This window comes from Siniperca chuatsi, linkage group LG23 (genome assembly GCF_020085105.1).
Source record: "Siniperca chuatsi isolate FFG_IHB_CAS linkage group LG23, ASM2008510v1, whole genome shotgun sequence".
Taxonomy (NCBI): Eukaryota; Metazoa; Chordata; class Actinopteri; order Centrarchiformes; family Sinipercidae; genus Siniperca; species Siniperca chuatsi.
In genome coordinates, this window is record NC_058064.1 from 17,927,031 (window position 1) to 17,947,881 (window position 20,851).

Here is a 20,851-nt window from a genome sequence, read left to right on the forward strand (position 1 = left end):
GTAAATGCTACTGTTTGTGGAATAGAGAATGCACCATGCATACCATTAACAAACTTTTTCATATTCAAGCAAAAGTCACCCCTTGTAAATTTAAAAGAAGAGCTTTCCCACTAAAAATACATTACATCATGAAGCCAACCATCTGATAACATTTGAAAGCGCCGATGAGACGGCAGTTTGAGAGTATCTAGCTTCCTTTAGTGTACAGCCACGCTCAACAAATGCCACCAGTGCGTTTCACATTTTGGATAGTCAGAATTCCCAAGTTCATCACCAGAGGTGTGTTTCATGAAGCAAGTTTTTCACTATTTAAGCCTTAAGTCTTATTTCAATGAATCAAGCTTATCTTGAGTACATTTTGTTTCAATGTAGGTTTAAATAAGTCTGAACAAAGTTCCCATTTAAACATACTACTCCAGACTAACATGGTCCTGGTCAGGATAGTTTTTAGGCTCAACTTCATTTTAGTTTTTAATCCACAGTTCCTCTTTATTGGCTGGTTAATATACTCTGATGACAGCAAACTGTGCAGATAATTAAGTTTGTTCATCTATGTTTTAAGGCAAGTAAAATAGAAACAAACTGTTCTCTGTAGTTACAGAGTAAATTAGATATATATGTGGAGGTAGTTCCCCGTTACATTAGTTACAGGGTATGCAGGCTGTAATCTAAAGCACTGTCAGCTCTACCCGCTCACATGCTTTGATGACTGGCAGGGATGGGACGTGAACCTTGGTCTCCCGCATGAAGGAGCTGAGCTCTATCCTTGAGGCCTGTTTGTGTTGTCGTATGACCGGTTTTAGGACCCAAATGCAGAACACACGGGACAGAGCACAGTAAGTTGAACACAGCCTTTATTGGACAGATAGTAGCAGAGAAGTGAGTATTTCGGCGTAGTTGGTGGCCACCTTGGGGACTCGACCGGGCCGGGTCGGGTACGGGACTGGCGGCGCTCTGGACGGAGACGAGGCGAGCTGGCTCTGGACTGGCGAGCGTAGTGGAGGTGGCTGAGCCGACCAGGCAGAGGACTAGTGAAGCCACACGTGTAGTGCGGGTAGCTGGCAGGCTATGGAGGCGGAATCGGCTGGACGACTTAATGTATGACATTAAGCTACATTACATAGCTCATGACAGGGACAGTATACAACATTACCAGTGGTTCAGAGGATAACGTTGTGGAAAAATGTAACTAACTTAGATAGCTAAGTTTAACTTTAGCTAGTAATTGTCTGGCCCTTGATAATCAATATTTTAGCCCTAGTTACCAAGCTATCAGGCCTCATAATATTTGAGACAAGAACTTTAATAAATGAATGTTTGTATTTCAACATACTTAAGGCAGTATTTTGGCAGGTCTTTCAAGTGGATTGGACAACATCATGACCAAGTGACCACAGGCCAGCGCACACGAACCTGGCACAGCTAACTAATGCTGCATTCACAGACAAAAGGTGATATGGGAAATGCCATTTCACATCAGTGTTTTGAAAGAGCACTTTCTACAGTAATGTGAGGTACTGGGACAACAGCTTCTATAGTTCCTCTTAATGTGAGGTTCCACCGAGACTTGAACTCGGATCACTGGATTCAAAGTCCAGAATGCTAACCATTACACCATGGAACCCCTACAAGCTACAACAATAATATCTACTTCAACAAACTTAAAACAAGAATATTTCTAATCTGTATCCTGGTGAGTCTTTCAGGTGTTTTGCACATCGTCATCAAGTGACCACAGGTGAGCACTCACAAATCTGGCAGGGCTAGTTAATGCTGCATTAGTGATCTGTCCACACGACGAACGGTTGCTCAGCTCCCTCCAACCAGTGCCGCCATTCTTCCAGGTCCAACTTGACGGCCAGAAGCTCTCTATTACCAACGTCGTAATTCTGTTCAGCCGGGGAGAGTCGCCGGGAGAAGAAGGCGCACGGGTGGAGCTTCTGATTGGTGGGGAACGCTGAGAGAGGACCGCCCTGATGCCGACGTCCGAGGCGTCCACCTGAATTGTCGTGTGGGGTCTGGTTGGATGAGGATTGGGGCCGAGGTAAAGAGGGCCTTCAGTTGGGTCCAGGCCGCCTCAGCCCCCGGGTCCCAAATGAAGGGGATCTTGGGAGAGGTGAGCTTGGTTAGCATAGCTGCTACCCGACTATAGTCGCGGATGAACCGGCAGTAAAAATTGGCAAATCCAAGAAAACACTGCAGCTGTTTCCGGGTGGTGGGCGTTGGCCAATCTGCCACTGCTTGCGTCTTGGCCGGGTCTGCGTCTTGACCGCCCTCAATGATGTAACCAAGGAAGCTTACGGAGCTGACATGGAATTCGCACTTCTCCGCCTTTACAAAGAGCCGGTTCTCCAGAAGCCTCTGCAATACCTGCCGGACATGGTGGACATGGCTGGATGGATCTGGGGAAAAGATTAAGACGTCATCCAGGTAGACGAAAACGAAGCAGTTGAGGAAGTTCCTCAATACGTTATTAACTAATGCTTGGAAGACGGCCGGGGCGTTGGTAAGTCCAAATGGCATCACCAGATATTTGAAATGGCCCAAGGGGGTGTTAAAGGCCATCTTCCACTCGTCTCCCTCTCTAATGCGTACTAGATGATATGCATTCCGGAGATACAGTTTTGTGAAGACCTTGGCCCCCTGGAGTAGTTCAAAGGTGGCGTTGATCAGCGGCAGCGGGTATTTGTTTTTGATGGTGATTTGATTTAGGCCTTGGTAATCTATGCAGGGGCGTAGGGTCTTGTCCTTCTTGGTGACAAAGTAGAATCCTGCCCCTGCTGGCGAGGAGGACAACGAATAAGTCCAGCATGAAGGGATTCCCCGATGTACTTTTCCATGGCCTCTCTCTCTGGTTGCGAAAGGTTGTAGAGTCGGGTTGCTGGCAGGGGAGTCCCGGGGAGGAGGTCAATGGCGCAGTCGTACGGGCAATGCGGTGGCAGGGATAGGGCTAGGTCTTTGCTAAATACCTCAACAGAGGTCGTGGTATTCCTGGGGAACTAAGGACAAGTCCGGGGGAGCCACGCTCGGCGAAGTAGTGTTGCTCTCAGGTGGTGACTGGGCAGATCGCATGCAGGTGGCCAGGCAAAAGGGGCTCCACCCCATTATTTTCCCTTTTGCCCAGTCATTGTGGGGGTTATGCAGCTGCAGCCAAGGGTAACCCAGCACCAGTGGTGTGTTTGGGGATGAGATGAGTTGAAACTGTATGCTTTCCCTGTGGTTTCAGGGAGCACCAGGCACACCAGGACCATACTGTGGGTGACTCGGGCCAGGATACGGCCGTCCAGTGCCTCTGCGTTACGTGGAGTGTCCAGTGGTTCGGTGCAGAGACCAGCCTGCCGGGCCAACTCAACGTCCAGGAAGTTCCCTTTTGCTCCAGAGTCGATTAGCACCTGCAGCGGGAGAGGCTCATTCTGACAGTATAGGGTGGCTGGGTAGTTTGGGCTGACTTGGGTCACGGGGGTTGTTGTGGCTCACTCGAACCTCCACTGCGATGGGCGAGCCTAGTCTTTTGGGTCGCCTGAAGCATTTTGCCAGGAAGTGACCCTTGTCGCCCCAGTAGAGACACTCCCCTGCAGCGAGTCGAGTCGGCGGCGACAGCGTTCGGCCGCAGAGGGAGTCACAGGGGTGCGGACTAGTTGCATCGGCTCTCCCATGGGGTTGGTGAACGATGGCGATGGCTCCGGAGCAGCGGTCAGGCTGGCCATTCGGGTTACAGGACGAGAGGAGGGGGCCGCGTGGCGAGAAGGATGGGAGTGAGCGCGGTCGGCGTGCTCCTGGCGCTGCTCGCGCAGGCGGTTGTCCAGCCGGATACACAGCGAAACCAGCGCGTCCAGCTTGGTGGACTCCTCTCGAGTGGCTAGCTCATCGTTAAGTGGTTCATTGAGGCCGGCTGCAAACGCTCTCATGAGCACCTCCCCATTCCAGCCAGAGGCCACGGCCAGGGTGTGGAATTCTACTGCGTAATCCGCGACACTCTGATTCCCCTGATGGATCACATTACCCGCGTTGCCCCCGTCGTCAGGATGGTCAAAAACCTTCCTCAGTCTGTCCAGAAACTCGGCCAGGTAATTGAGTGAGCTGAGTAACCATGACCTGATTACTCTCGGCGAGAGCCTGTAGTAATTGCTCATGCTGGCCCAGAAGAATCCCCTGGCTGGCGATCGCCTGATGGAGCGGAACTGTTTCCGGGTTGGCACCTGCTGGGTCCATGCTGGCCAGATTGTTCTGTCGTATGACCGGTTTTAGGACCCCAACACAGAACACATGGGACAGAGCACGGTAAGTTGAACACAGCCTTTATTGGACAGATAGTAGCAGAGAAGCAAGTATTTCCGTGTAGTTGGTGGCCGCCTCGGGGACTCGACTGGGCCGGGTCGGGGACGGGACTGGCGGCGCTCCGGACGGAGACGAGGCGAGCTGGCTCTGGAATGGCGAGCATAGTGGAGGTGGCTGAGCCGACCAGGCGGAGGACTATTGAACCCGGACGTGTAGTGCGAGTAGCTGGCAGGCTATGGAGGCGGAATCGGCTGGACGGCGAGACTGACGTGGTGACAGATATCTGGATGATCCGATGAGCAGTCTGGGGCGGTGATCACCGGCAGCGAGTGTGTCTAAGACAGAGAGAAATCGGGATTTATAAATTGGCAAATAAGGAGCACTTTTAATCGTGTCTCACTTGTGGCCGTTGCAAAAGTTGCGTACACATGTACGGGGACGATCTGGCGGCGATAGAGTGGAAGTGCCTGGTATATGAATAGTGGATACTGATGAAGATGGGATGCAGGTGTGCCGGTGATCAGCCGCAGGCAGGCGACCAGGAAGAAAGGCTAGAACACAGACATACAAATACAAAACAATGACAGACAGGGGACAGCCAGGAGACATAAGGAAGGGTTGAAACACCGGGTTACATGAGGATCAGGGGGGCATAGTGGCTAACTATGACAGTTTGTTGGTAATATGGTCATTTTGAAAAATAATCAGATCATCAGATGTATTAAGTGACGCAAACGTCATCACTCCATCTTCTGTACATCTGTACGTTGTGGGCTGTAATCTAGCGTTACCAATTTCTTTATTGTAAAGCACATTGAGCTGCATTTCTTGTATGAAAGGTGCTATACAAATAAAGTTTATTATTATTATTATTGATGTCATTTTATTCTCTAATACATTTTGTATATTCATTTTCATCACTCCCATAGGACTTGAACTCACGGTGACGTAATTACAGCAGAGCACTGCAACAAACTGAGCTAACAGAGGGGTTCAGCAGTGCCAAGTTCATCTGTACTGCTGGTCTAAAACATGCTGCCAAATGCTCTCTTTTGCTTTAATTGCTGTAGTTTTGTTCATTTTTTTCTGTAATTTTTCACTCTATATTATGTTTAATATGTGTTGCTTTGTAACTGCGAACATTGCAGTTTTGTCTTAACATGTCCATTTTCTTCACTGTGAATTAATGGGATCAGCGCTTGATGTCTCACGTCTGTGTTTCAAATGCATGAAATAAACCAGACTTCACTTAGAGTGTTCACATTAGCTCCAAACCATATGAAACAGACTGATCTTGGTTCGGTTTGTTAGGTTAATTCAAGACGTGCTTTTCTCAATAAGCCGTGCTTTACTGAACCTTTATGAAACACCCCTCAGGAAGTTGCCCTCAAATGACCAACAAAGTGTAAACACCAGAGGAAAACTGGGAGTTTCGAGCTACCTACGCGCTGAGATATTTAAATAACTCATGATCAGTGGACCAGGTTAATGGTACATACATCCCTGTAACTTTAAAGTATAGGCCGTGAACAAACAATGGAGTTTATTTCTGGTGTCCATTATTTACATCCTGCAGTAGCTCCTTCATTGGTGTGTTCAAAGTCAAATATTTGCCTGTGACTGATTATTACCTGAATGCAAATACCTGGGAAATATGTCAGGATCCTGTGACATTTCCTGTTCAAAAGAATCGCCTGATTGCACCACTAAACAATGTTCTGGCACACAATGGATTATGGGATACTGAAGGGCGCTTGTGACGTCCAACTTTAGATTGTTGCATTTCCCCCCTGCATTTGAAGGAGCCTTTGAAATGGGGTAGGCCTTGTGTTTGGTTTTATAATGTTGAGCTGCTTGTGTTCCTGCACACTAAGAACAGGTTCCACATTTAAAGCAAATAAGGAGAATGAACTGAACAATCGTTGGCAGTAGTTTCCAGCTGAAAAGGACATCTGCAGGCACCTCATGTTCATTCATATTTCCATACACCATCACACACCAGTGTTTACAGTACACAACCCTATAAGTCATGAGGCTTGGTGACATAGCAAAACTGCACCAGCAGGTAAATGCATTGCTTATTTAGTGACTTTGTCAAGTTCTGTTATTCAAGTAAGGTGCAGCAACATTATCAAATAAAGAAAAGCCTTTTCCTGTTCTTTGTTGTTTCGCCTGTAATCCAGTTCATGAAAGGCTCCTCTGTTAGTGCTACACTGCAGAGGAAGAGATGTGTATCATGTTTAATATTTTGGAATAAACAGAAGAAGAGCTGGCCACCATGACTGACGAGACAAAGAAAAGAATTCACAGTACTACGCAGTCATTTCACAGTTTGACAAGTGATATCTGGGAAGTGCAGTGCAGAAATGTTACAGTAAAGAGCACTTGGCACCAAATGTGTAATTTTTTGTCTGTCAACACATCATGAAACATGATTGTTGTAGTGTCCATTGTTCTCTGGTCTCCACCCTCAGTTGTTGTTTCTCACACAGTCACTGACATCAACTCTAATTGTGTTGAGTTATGCCAGGTTATGAGAGACTTCACCTCCACCTAAACGGCAGCACCTGGACAGGAACATCCAAAAACACATGGAGGGTGAGAGCAGAGCAAACGGCAGCTCTAGCCGAACAAACAAAACTTCAGACGCAACTGTATTATTATTGTTGTACCTTTTTGTGGTGCCAGAGGCTCGGGCCACTCCGTGGATTCACATTATGAATTCCATATTGACCCTGTCTGAGTCTCCTGACCCTGCTTGTACAATAACTTACATATTTCCGTCTGGCTGTGACTGTCTCTTTCATGAAAATAACACGACTAAGCCTTTTTAAATGACAACTGTACATTCTAGCAAAATCCCCCTCCATTTTAGAATTTTAGGAGATATTGTTTTTGCATCAAAGGGATTTAATACTGTCTGTTCTCTTGCCGCCACACATTTTTAAGTTATCCAACAATGTCTGGAGGACCGTCATAAGACCATGTAAAGTGGAGCATCTACAGCTTCATAAGGACATTTTTACTAATTATGGTGTGCATGTAGCACACTGTAAGTTGTCATTATTGTACAAAGGCGTACGTATGGCCATTAAAGAAAATGTTAGTTAATACATTTACTTAATATTTTGGACTGTTAGAATCGACAGAAAGACGTAATTTAGATTATTACATAAATATAGAAGCAAATCAAATATGATTTTCCAAAAGGATGCATAAAACCTAAACCTTAGACTTCTCTTAAATCTTAGGAACTTAAATTTTGCCTTTTTAATCTGCTGAGGAAGATTGTGTAATACAACTGAAAGCTACTAAATTGACCTTGTGTTTTATGTTTCCAAAGTCAATAATGAACATTTCAGTCTCAATATACTGTACATGTACACATACATATATATATTTAAAGGAGTACATTAACACCATTTAACATCCTTTGGTTGAAAGTGTGTTGTACCTCTGAGCTGGGTGTGGTTGGGTGTGGTCAGGAGTGTGCTCTGTTGCACCTCTAACCACACCCGACAGTCATGTCATGGTGTGCTGACACAGCCTGGAGTACACTTCACATCACTGCAGCAAGGTGAATAGTTAAACCACTAAACATCAGCAAAAACTTGATTGCTGATGTTCTGATTACTTCATTTGAACTACTTTACATAAACTACTGTTGGGTAGTTTAACTAGAGCAATAACTATAGCAGTCAAAAAATGTAATGCATTTCCCTCTGAAATGTAGTGGATGGAAGTATTGAGTAGCACAAAGGGGAAATACTAACATAGTACAAGTGCCTCAAAATTGTACAAGTACAGTATTCAATTAACTATAGATTTTGCTTTTTAAATGAATGGAAACTGCATTAACAGCAGTTACAGTCTACTGGTGACACCGGTCCTGATATTATTTTCACATGTGAGTGTTTCTTGTAACTTTGCCCAGACTGGGTGGTGTTGACACACTGGCAGAGAAAGCAGACTTTGAATTAGGTTACTATATGGTGCCTGTCACTGAACGAGCCATATTTGCTAAACTCCACCCATTTACACATCTACATTCCTAACATTTGGCTCAGCATGTTTTATTTGCCTCTTCGACTGGTGTGTCATGTCTTTACAGTGTTGATGAACATTAGTCAGGAAGATTGCAAAACGTTCAGATGTAGGGTTTGGCCAAATTTCAACAGTAAACTGTTATCTCATACATCTCATTTTGATGAGAACCTGAGCCTGGGACGAGCTCACTGTAGGTGTACATCATAAGCATGCGTTGACAGTGTTTGTGTAATTACTACATATACATTGTAACCTATATAATAGACCTTAAAACTGAACTATCTGAATTATCTGTTACATGGATAGTTGCCAGCACAAGATGACTTATCATAGTTTGGCATGTCATCATGGAATGGTAATGGTGGTAATGGTAATCTTTATTTCAAAAACAGTGAGTCACAAACCTTTTGACACTCAGGAAGTAATCACAAGAATGGCATCTCTCCAACAGTTAATATTTAGATAACAGTCGGTTAGGCTCTAAGTGAGTTTACAGTCATAATGTGGTGATTAGAAATAAAATAAAATAGTGCTGGTCAGAGGTGTATGTTGTGACTTTGTAGCCTTTAGTCGTCAGGGGTTAATTCGCAGTAATTGCCTATTTGCTGTACAATATCCATATTACAAGCACTAACCAAAGACCTAACAATATTTATTTACAAACTTTATTTGTGTAGCACTTTTCTTAACATAGTTACAAAGTACTTTAACAAAGTACAAGACAAGCAGTAATGCAATTACACAGTAAAAAGTAAAACCAAATGATTGAGATAAAATAATAAATAAAAAGGTATAAAACAAATTAAATCCATTTTAAATGGGATGTTTTTAGCTGGCGTTTAAATGAATTGGATTTTGAACAGTAGGTAATTCCATTCCATAAAAGGAAATGTACAGTTATCCTTGGTAGCAAATCTAGACATAGGAACTGCGAGACAAACGTTTTATGCAGATATAATTGTGCGCCCTTGTAAGTATGGGCTTAGTAGGGTAACAAGATGCTAGCTGTGCTTTGAGCTAAATGCTAATGTCAGTATGCTAACGTGCACAATGACAATGCTAACATGCTGAAGTTTAGTAGGTCAAATGTTTACCATGTTCACCATCTTAGTTTAGCATGTTAGCATGCTAACATTTGCTAATTAGTAACAAACACAGCGCAGCTGGGGCTGATGGGAATCTCATTAGTTTTGCAGGTATATGGTCATAAACCAAAGTACTGGACAAATTAAAATTTTGACCTGATGGTGGCACTAACCTGAATGCCTGTACAAAATTTCATCGCAATCCATCTAATAGTTGTTGAGACATTTCACTAAAAAACACACATGTGAACCTCATAGTGGTGCTAGAGTAAAAGTCAGATGATGAGAAAAGTCATCAGGATTCATTGTCTGGGAACGGTGAATGTCTGTACAAAAATTCACAGCAATCCATCTTATAGTTGTGGAGATTCTTCAGTCTAGACCAAAGTGGTGGACCAACTGACCAACAAGGGGTCTCAGTCTTGTCCTCATTAAACCGAATAAGTTACATGACATCCAACATTTCATATCCTCAAAGCAAGTGTTCAATCTTTACAGGCAACCAAACTACAATAAGAACTACCATAAGTAGGGTTGACAGAAAGCTGCAGTTGTGTATCATCTGCTTAGAAATGAAAAGATATGCTGTGTCTACTAATTATGTGAAGCATGTAAATGAAGAAAAGAAGAGGCCCCAGAATTGACCCTGAGGTACACCGAAAGTATGTTTTGTTGATCAAAAAAATGAAGGTATCAAGTTCCACAGAGAATTTCCTGAATTTGGCCCGCTCAAGAACCTAACTGACATAAAATGAGGATTTTTCATAATTGTATTTAAAGTATTACATACACAAGAACGGTCAATTTAACACTTTATCTTCAAGACAATCAAATGTTGTGGAAAGTGGATGCCACTCGTTCATGTGAACACAGAGGAACAGGAGGTGCTTAGGATGGGATGGTCCCACCATACTGTATATACAAGTTCAGTGTGTTTCACACGGACGTATGAAACTGCAGGTTTGGAGTTAACTGTTTGCAAACATAGCAAGCGTCTCGTCGCATTTTCTTGGAAAGGGTGTGTTGCGCTCAGAGGGGGAAACTAAACAACTGGAGCAGTGAGGTGAGAGGCAAGGGTTAAAACGTTCAGTGCCACAGCTTTGCCTGATGGTGAGACATAAATGGATGAGTCTTTGACCATTAAGTTCAATACTTTATAAAATACCCCGCACCAAAAAATATGAAGTCTTTTCCCCTCTGTGCTAATAAAATAGGTTTATTTTCCAACACAGTCGGAGAAGGACTCAGCGCTTGTGAAAGCAGGGAAGCTCTTTGGCTAGCTTGTGTGCAGCAGTATTTCCACAGGCTGAGGCACTATAATGCAATACCATCTCTGTGCATAGAATAATGAAAAAAAAATCTACCTCATAATGTAGAGATATTTTGTTAAGTATTTCCAAGTTTGTTTTTAAATAAGTAAATAATGATACAATGTGTCGTCTCCTTCTATCCTCTTCCTGTCATTCTCTTCTTTTTGCTTATTTCCTCCACCTTAATCTCCATCTTCTTTTTCTTCTCCTTTTGTCAGGATTAGAGGACTTTTCTATTTCTGGTCAGAGCTTGTACTGAGATAGAAGTGTTACCTTTGAGGAATGTTGGAGATTTGTATTTTTGCTGTTTTGACACACCCATGACCGACTGTACTGTTACACTCTTATAGCATGTGCTGAGTTGTCCCAAAGACTCCTGAGCGGTCAGAATCAAATTCACCCTCACTGTGTATGTGTTGGGGTGTGTGTCCTCAGCTGGCATGGCTGCCCTCTCACACCAGACTGTGGTTTCTCTCACCGTGTCGCCATCTTTGCCACTGTGGGTGTATCACGCAGCACCTTCCAGTAAGACATACCAAATCAAACAGCCAGCTCTGATCTCTGACACTCAGAGAGCCTGAGAAGCTGCCATGTACCTGAGAGGAGGTGACCCAATCCCACCCCGCACTGAATGTACTGTACTGTATAACAAAGCAGAAATGTCATTCAAGTTGGTAAAAATAGTCTACACAGAAATGTCCATAAGCAGGAAAAAGCAAAATAGACTTTACACACTGCAAAAAACAAAAAAATATTTATTCATCATCCACATTCAATTCTAAATCTCTTTTTTACAAGTGTAAAATAGTAAAAAACAAACAAACAAAAAAAGAACTAGAATTAATGCATTTGCTGCAAGAAACAAAAATACATACTATACTGTATGGACAAACAAGCATAAACAAACAAATTTTACAAAAAGATGTTTGAGTTCTATTAATATGTACTGACAACACAGACACCTCGAACAAACATTTTAATCAATGACATAAATAAATAATACAATTAAAAGAAAAACACATTTAACAGATCCTGTCCAATTTTTTCACAATTGAGAATGACTTCCGGATGGGAAGTCTCGATTCTGAAAACAGTGTCCAGATGACTACGACTGAAACCTTTTCTACGATAGAACACTCCTGGACGAATGAGGGACTACACCGTCACATTTAACAGAGTCAGCTATAAAAAATAGAAATTGTACAAAAGTCTTCCTAAATGATAAAAAAAAACTAGAAATGTATCTACAAAATATTAATGAATAATCTGATTAATATTAAAGAATTATGCTTGAATACCCTGAATCAAAACTCTTATCTTGGAGTTTATTTCTCAGTATACTGTATGAAATGTACTGGATACAGACTGATTAATTTTTATCTTTAGTGACTGATTATTCCTCTGTGCCTGAGGAGGACTGCTGTGTGACGTTCAGATGCAGTGTGTACAGTATGATTTGGGCAGTGGTGGGGCGTCTGTGTGTGTGTGTGTGTGTGCTGAAGGCTGATATGATCCTGGAAGTCACATGATCGGAACATCACACACACCCTGTTCTTATTGACACATTGAAACCTGTGTTTACTATAACAACAGTGTATGTTTTACCTATCTGTGTTCCCTGAATGTGTGTGTGGTTGGGTTTGGGCGTGTGTCAGTGTGCGTGACCGCATGTGTGTGTGTGTGTGTGTGAGACACCTGCCACATGTGACCCTTTTATTGTATTAATGGATGCAGGATGTTGTTCTCAGAGGAGTTTACGTAATGTTGAAACAGACACATCCCAAAGACACACACACACATACACACACACACACACACACACACACACACACACACACACACACACACCACTCAGCTGTTCTAGAAATTGAATCTGACCTTTATCACTTATACTGTTGTGATTTTCATAAGGAGAAATTCTGAGTATTCACTTCGATGACCTCACATCTTCACTCTGGAGGTATTCCTGGTGCGTCCTACCTGGAGAATGGCAGGTAAGGGAATGTAAAATGTATACCAGCTGGCCTCAGACCCCAGGATTGGGATGCCCCAGGAGAAGCTGGGGGTGGCTGGAGAAAAGGGTACTGTGGCTTCTCACATGACCTGGATACCAGGTTACTGGCTAAAAAACAGCAGCAATTAGACTGAGGCTTTTTTTAAAGTGGCTATAATCAATATTATCAATAATATTTATATTAACGATGGATCAAATGACTATGTGAAAGGTGTCACTCATAGTGACAAAACCACAGAGAATTACCACTCAACTCTGCAGTTCCCCTCAGCTGTACAAAGCACTTTAGTGTTGTTTTTTTGCGGCCCGTGACTTCACTGTTTGCTAACATGTTAGCCGTATCAACGTTATATGGTGATGATATGTCAGTGCTGTGTTTACAGCATGTTGTGTTGCAGCCAAGCGGACAAAAAGTTGAATAAGCGCAGGTTTAAGGTTCAGAAATCATAAGAATCAACCACTGAGAGATCGGACGAACATATTTTTACCTAAAAACTTCCAGCTTTTACTGCTGTTCCACCCTTCTGATCTAGCAGGCCTATGTAAATCGGTGGAGTTTGACTTCATCAGGACAATTACGATCATAATTAAAATGAATTAACACTTATAATACAATCATAGTGAGAACTGTTGATTACCGGCTTTCAAGTTTGTTTTTTTTAACCATAATTGCAAAATTGCTAACTAGTCTGTTTATTACTATATGGTTCTCTTGTCATCAACCCTACCCACTGGTAAGGCAAATCAGGCTAATCCAAGCTCTCTCAAAGAGTTTTTCAGTGAATGCTATGTGACCCACAACTGGCTAGTTTGACTCAAAACCACAGCAGATTGGTGCTGCTGAGGCTTTTTCCCACACAGATAGCAGTTATTAACGGTGACCGTATTCCTGGAATTTACCCCACCGTACAGTTAATCCTCATAAAAAGAAGATAGAGGCGGAAAAAAACGCAGGGAGAGCAGGGGGTTGGGGAAAGGAGAGAGTGTGTTACACAGTTGCAGATGCAAAGAGGGAAGAGGAGGGAGAAAGAGGAGAGGAGAACGTCCGGCAGAGAAGAAAATAGCAGAGAACTGGGGAATCATGAAAAACAGAGGAAGAAGAAGAAAAGTGCAAGAGTAAAGGTGGGTTGTAAAGAATTTGTACAGAACATTATTCATACTTCATACTCAAACAACAAGCAGGTTGGTTTGGATCATTTTCATGGGAAGGTGAAGAGTCTTGATTCAGTATCTTGTGGATTTCTTAATTGACTGAATTATTTAATTACATTCAGCTTTACTGGGACTGTGGGACAGTCCATTGTACTTTTACACTGATTAATTCCAAATAGCTGCACTCACAACGAGGCACACTTGGGTTGAACACTTTCTCCAGCCTGCGTTATGGTTTGCATTAGTGTGTCTTTGTGGCAGATGAATGTAGTTTTCAAATCATTTAACCAATCATGCATCAAAACCCTCCCACTTGCTACTACAAACAAGATAAATCAAATACTAACAACACAGTGGACTCCTGGAAAATGAAAGCATTTAACTGAACTTCACTGCTTCACCAACACCTCCTCATCCTCACAATATGTGCGGATACAGTGATGCGGATGCACTAAATTGAACATTTATGCATCAAGACAGGAGAGAGGGAGAGGCAGAAGCTGTTGAAGATGCCCCGAGCATGGAGGAGAGCGCTGACAGCACAGCGAGGTGAAGGGAGAAAACAGCAGGTTATTATCCAGAGGTCAAAGCTCACGGGTGTTGTGTAACCAGATTTACAACAACAAAACCGTGTGGCGGAATGTGACCTGCATCCTGATGTGGTGATGCTGCGTGCACTCTCACTCTGTGATTTTTTTCATCCATCTTAATGAATAGCTAAAACACAGGCCGTGAAAATCGCGCCAAAGGAGATTAAACAGGCATCAGGTTGTGGTATGTTGGCTGAAAATGATTGTACGTTCAAAACACACCGTACAATTTCATTCTATTAAACAAAAGATGGAAAAGTTTTATGGCACAGGTTTAACTTTTTCCAACCGGTGTGATTTAGTTTGTTTTAGTTGGATACAAATCTTACTCCAGTTGCTGGTGTCCAGATCATGAGACCCAGATGAGCTGTTGCCAAACATTTTCTCAGTGGGCAGTAAGTCTGCACGGCCTCAAAAAGCCTTGACTTAAAACTTAATGACCACATTTCCTGTCTCTCTTCAGCTGTTCCTATCAAATAAAGGCAAAAAACCCCAAAAACCTTGACCTTGATGAGCATGGCCTTAGCAGATTGCACACCACTTATCTCACACAAGAGAATACTAGTAACTACAGTCATGTTGTCACTAGTTATGAATGTAATAAAATGCTACATTTTCTTCTGAAAAATATACCAAAGAAATACTCAAGTAAAGTACTAATACAACACTGAACTTGGAAATAACCAAAATCCTCAGAAGGAAGAGTTGTAGTAAGAATAAAAATATCCAGTGACAACATTCTGGTAGAAAATGGTACAAAATGTTCTTAATATTAATTTTGTGAAATCTATACAAAAACAACAGGATATTAACACATCTTAGCTGTACTGTACACGTCTGTTCGTACCTTGTCACCTACCAACAGTCACTGTTGGTTTCTTTTAACCATTGCCATGATTTTTCTCTAACCTTAACCAAGTAGTTTCAGCACCTATACCTAACCAAACCTTAACCATCGCAGTGGCAAAAGCGAAAGCGCACATTTTTGTGCTGGTCATATGTGTTTTGGAACGCGATAACGTCTTCTACCAACAAGGGCACCAGATCAAAACGCTCATCTGGAACCACTCATTTCGTCATTTATCGTCATTATTGTCTCCATACCTTGGTACTTAAAAAAACAAACAAAATCTGAAAATCTTGCCCAGTAGGAAAAAATTTAATTTCAATACCAAGTCTGAAACTTGGCAAAATAACATTTTCTCTGCAGGTCTTTTTCGATTTTGGATGGTGTTTGTTTTTTTAAATGTTATATTGTTCATTAATATATTTTTAGTTTGATTGTTTGCTGAAGGAAAATATATAAATTCTCTTTAACCCTGCACCACTTTTTAAAATTGCTTTATAACAATTTTCAAGGCTCTCTACGTCCTTTATATGTTTTGTCCAGCTTGATTTTGGTGCTGAGGTATTATATCTGCAAAGAAATCGAAAAGTTACCTAACCCCCACCTCTCGTTTTGATCATCTGGGAACATTACAAGCTGGTGTTACATGTCAGCAGTAGATGCTAGCTAGACAGGAACAGGAGAATTTATTCTATTTCTAGAGACCTAACATCATCTGATCATTATGCCAGAAATATGGCTTTGGTTGTTACATCCCGAGACGCCAGTTTGGACAGACATGTTGTGTAAGCCTTGGTGTGACAAAAAGGGATTGTTTTGTTTTTGTTTGAATATAGAAACCTCATACATACATTCAAAATGGGACTCATATAATAGTACTCCGATACCATCAGTGCATTTCTACCATTTGTTAGCTAGCTTGGACTTAAAAATGTAATTTATATCAGTAATAAATCTTGGGTTTACTACTGAGGGCAACCTCTTCAAGACAAAGGCAGTTGAAAAAAATTACAAAAATAACTGTTTTCATTTCACATTTTTATTGTTCTTCATAATGAAACAGCATCACTGATACAATAAAAAACCATCCCCTTTGGGTAAAATTACAAATCTGAATGTTCAGCCTGATCCACAGAAAGCGGAGACACTGTGAACAGCAGAAACATTGAACAAGTGCTTCTCCACGGCTGAGGGTCTATACAAAAATAAGGCAGGTGGTTCTGCACAACTACTTTCTAAACACTGTTAAAATTAGCTGGGAACTTGTCTGCTCTTACAAATCCCCAAGATGACTTCTCATCTAGGCCAGCACAATATACAACAGCACTGTAGGCCTACAGCTTGGCTCAATCATGCAAAAGGTAAAGAGATTTGAAGTTATCCAAAAGTGAGAAGGAAAATTAATCCAGAGACCTGAGATACTAAAGGGGGTAGAGCTGTGGTTTTGGCAGTATTCTGTTAAAAAAACTGCTGCCTCTCATCCTTCTTTGTAAAATAAGCAATTTAAAAAGATGAAACCCAACCTGAGGAAGAAACTGTTGAAAGGTCTACCGCAGAATAAGCCACTGACAGCAGGAAGCTAATAAAGTTACAGCCCAACATTTGTGAAGACATTTAGAGAGTGAACCAGATTTTCAAATTGAGAACAATCCATTAATGAACATTCATAATGAGTACTGAAGGGCCCGTGTGGACCCTTTAGTAATGAAGCTTGCTGACTTTATCAGGCCGTGGAAAGCTTCAGTTCAAGTAATGTCATGGAAATAAAACCTCACCAAAACTGGGTTTGAGAAGATTTTTCTATGACAGCAGTGATATACATTATAAGCCACAGTAAGGTGTGAACTACAACTGTGTACGATTGTCCTGGTAGAGCTTCAGAACTGGCAAACACAGAAGGTTCTTGTGCATTTCGTTATCCTGTGGTAGAGGTATACAGCTACACGTTAGCAGGTGTACGGCTACACGTTAGCATGTGATAAGCCATGCGATAAATAATATAAAGAGCCATGAGCTCTTTTAACAAATTATTAAGATGTTCTGTCCTGTAAGAACCTTCCTGTAGTGTGGTCACAAAATACTTCTGCTTCTGCTAAGTGTTTTTTCAAAATACACATTCAACATCAATACTGCTTACTTGTGGCTTTAATTTAAACCCAGTGTTGGTCAGCAGGAGCGAATAAGCTACAGAAACTTGTTGCCTTGTTTCTGAGACTTCTGGGGAAACCATGTTATGAAGTAGCCTGTTGATTAATTCATCCTGATATGACAAGTTAACATTAAAACACATAAATGGATATATAGAGACCACATATTCTAGAAATATACAAACTTCAAATAAAGGGAAAAAAAAACCTACTGTCATACAGCAAGAGAAAAAAAGATCTAATACACATTATATACTGTTTATTTATATATATACTAAAACAAACACTGGATTGCAGAAGACTTGACAGGCAGAATCTCCCAACAACCCACTCACAGACAATGAGCGTCAGTGTACCATAAAATAAAGATTATTTACAGAGCATATACAATTGTCCAAAAAGACCATGTTTGTAATCCAAAAACATGCAGATAATACACTATTTCATTTGAAATATCTATTTGTTTCATGTACATAGATCCACAAAGGATCTATAAATGTTGTCCACTTTGGCTAGATGTGTTTATGACACGTGAATGCATCGGAGAAGAGGTGAGATGAGGTTTTGATGTTGTCATCAATGATTCTACCCAAGGCACCAGTATTAGAAGCCAATTATAATGAGAACAATCCAAAAGGCACAATTTAAAAGAATAATCCCGTTTTAAAGTTTTTAATCTGATTTTTGATTGAGTGTACAACAACAGAGTGAACACTGAAATTATCAATTCACTGAGATTAATAATTGAACCTTGATCTTGACAACAAAACAGAAGAAGTGACCCCGTGTGTTTAGCTACAAAACACGCTATCTGAATTTTCTGGAACAGCAAAACTAAACAAAGTTAGCTATTTAACATGTTTTTTCCCTATAAAGATCAACTTTGACCATTTCGAGAAATTTTAGGATTTTAGTGAGAAATTAGATAATAAGCACAGTGTTTGAGCTTGGTTTACAGTCTTGCACTTTGAAAATGGGTCACATCCTCTGCATGTTAATGTAGTTATCAAAACTGAAGCTAGCTCCTCAACAAGCGTCATGATGTGTGCGATATTGTTTACCATCCAGCTTCTTCCAAATCGCCAATCTTTAAAGGAATACTTTGACATTTTGCCGAGATTTAGATGAGGAGATTGATATCACTCTCAAACCTGTATGCTAAATATGAAGCTAGCGCCTGGAGACGGTTAGCTAGTCTCCTAGCATGAAGATTGAAAGCGGGGGAAAACAGCTAGCCTGTCTTGGTCCAAAGTTACAATCCACCAACCAGCACCTCTAAAGTGTAGTAACTGAAACATTATATCTCATTAGTTGAATTTGTATGAAAACTGAAAAGTAAAAATGTCAAGTTGTGGTTTTCAGGGTGTTAGCTAGCTCTTATCCAACGCTTCCAGTCTTTATGCCAAGCTAATCGCCTGCAGGCTGTAACCATAGACTGTATAAAACAGGCTGTAACGTTAGCTTCGAATTTGGCGTAGACATGACAGTATCAATCTTCACATCTAACTCTCGGCAAGAAAGTGAATAAGTGCATTTCCCAAAATATCAAACTATTCTTTTAAGCTGACTAGCTTATAATCACGTTACTACATTACATTTGAACAACATTTAGGAGAGAGTGAGGGTTTTCATTCCGCAGTGATGAAGATAGTACTATGGCACGAGTGAAAAAATATTTTACTACAATCTTGGCATCTTGAATTTACATACATATTTTAAATAAACTAATTCACGTTTCTCTCTATTGGTTTAATTTAATTCATTTTTGAATTGTCCAATTGTATTTTTGTAAACTGCATATTTTAAAAATAGTTTTTATACATATTTTTGCCAATTATTTATCAAAAATAACAACCTATGGTTTTGTAACCCTAGCTGTCCAGCCCTATATCAAGTGCCTAATAAAGTATTCCAGCAGGTGTATATACTGTGTGTTGGAAATTATCATTTAACTTCATACAACCTGAAGAGCCATATGAGGCCAAGTAAGATATTATGTACAACACTTTTCAGTAGACACACTTAATTATGTACATTGATACCTTGCATGTTCAGATCCCTCTGTGACAGTAATACTGAAAGCACCTCCTCGGCCGTGTACACAGAACAGGATGAAAACAGTCGGCAAGGAAGATCCTTGATTGTGTGGAGCTTGGAGGCTCTAGCATGAACCCGATCGGCTAAAACTGTATGTGCATGTAGACTTTGGCAAAGGTTCTGATTGTTGACGTGTAGCAGAGCAGCAAAATAAAACTTTCATGAACAAAAGTTCTACATGATTAGTTACTGATTACAAGTTACTGATTAACCGTTGTTTTGAGATGAGCTGACTGCTTGATTAATTGATCAGGAAATTTTCATGGATAGTTGCTTGAAAAGGTGTAGAAGTGTGTATGTGTTAGCGCTACACACAAAGTGAAACGTAATGCTAGAAGTGCTCCATGGACGACACACTCCACCTCCAAATGTCTCCTTCAAGTGCACAGAGGCCTGAGAGACTCGCATCGTCTTTCCAGCCCTGCAAATCGCAGATCACAGATCTGCTTCAGGTGAGGGCTGCATAGTATGTGTTTGTGCTGTCTCACCATAGCTGGAAATAATAATGATGATGACAATGATGAAGATGATGATTTCATGCTGTCTTTGTGGCACGTTAAACCAGAGTCTGTTTCCCCCTCCTGGTTTTGATTCTCTTGTTTTTGTTGTGTCACATCCAGAACTTTACAGCAACAAGAAAATATAAGACAAAAAAATTGAAACAGAAACAGCCAAAAAGTCTTCCTCCAGTGATTGTCTTTGGGGGAAAAACTGAAGATGTCTTACGGTGAGGTTTTCTGATCAATGTTTGTTATTTGATGAAGGAAAGAGAACCAGTGATGAACCCTGTTTCCAGATGATGGACCAGCTAAGGCAAACCAGAAGAGACGTGGCGGGGTGGTGGTGGAGAGGGGTTTGTTGCACTCTTACATGCGAATCTGAGGAGGGAAGAGGGGGCTTAGTGACCGCCGCTGGAGCCTGCGGGGTTGTGGACCCAGTCGAGGACGATGAGTGTCAAGCTGCCAATCATGAAGATGATTCCCATAACTAGGAAGACGGTCGCCTGAAGAGAGAGAGAGACACACAACGAGAGACGGAGGAGGGATTAAATGTAGTTGAATGTGTGATGATGCACAGCAGGGGTCATGTTTCGAAAATGTTATCCGCCCCTTGAGGAAAGAGTGAGAAAAACGATACAGTGAGAAAAATGTTGATAGAGTGTGTGTCTGTTTCTGCACACTTACCCCGATCTTCTGTGGGGAGCGGAACGGCAATGATTTTACCAGGCGGAGGTAAAAGGCAGCAGGTAGGATAAAGATGAGCATAGTGGCTGCAGAGGAACCT

The 20,851-nt window shown here is 41.6% G+C and overlaps 1 protein-coding gene, 1 long non-coding RNA gene and 1 other non-coding gene across 4 annotated transcripts in view; 1 reads left to right on the forward strand and 2 right to left on the reverse strand.

Annotated features, from left to right (window-relative positions):
* The first annotated feature begins 716 nt into the window (after positions 1-716).
* Positions 717-6,524, forward strand: LOC122871517. Its single transcript, XR_006376894.1, has 3 exons — positions 717-1,098; positions 1,354-1,451; positions 5,208-6,524. It is a non-coding gene; the product is annotated as an uncharacterized LOC122871517 (long non-coding RNA).
* Positions 1,553-1,624, reverse strand: trnaq-uug. Its single transcript has one exon. It is a non-coding gene; the product is annotated as a tRNA-Gln (tRNA).
* A 9,822-nt stretch (positions 6,525-16,346) lies between the features above and the next one.
* The window catches only part of slc38a4 (solute carrier family 38 member 4), a 39,369-nt gene continuing 34,864 nt past the window's right edge, over positions 16,347-20,851 (reverse strand). For both annotated transcript variants that reach the window (XM_044186214.1, XM_044186215.1), the window contains exons 15-16: positions 20,752-20,849; positions 16,347-20,570 (exon numbers count right to left, since the gene is read on the reverse strand). In XM_044186214.1, the coding sequence (XP_044042149.1) occupies positions 20,466-20,570; positions 20,752-20,849 (203 nt within the window). In that variant the 3' untranslated portion in view covers positions 16,347-20,465. The remainder of the gene's footprint in view (positions 20,571-20,751; positions 20,850-20,851) is intronic.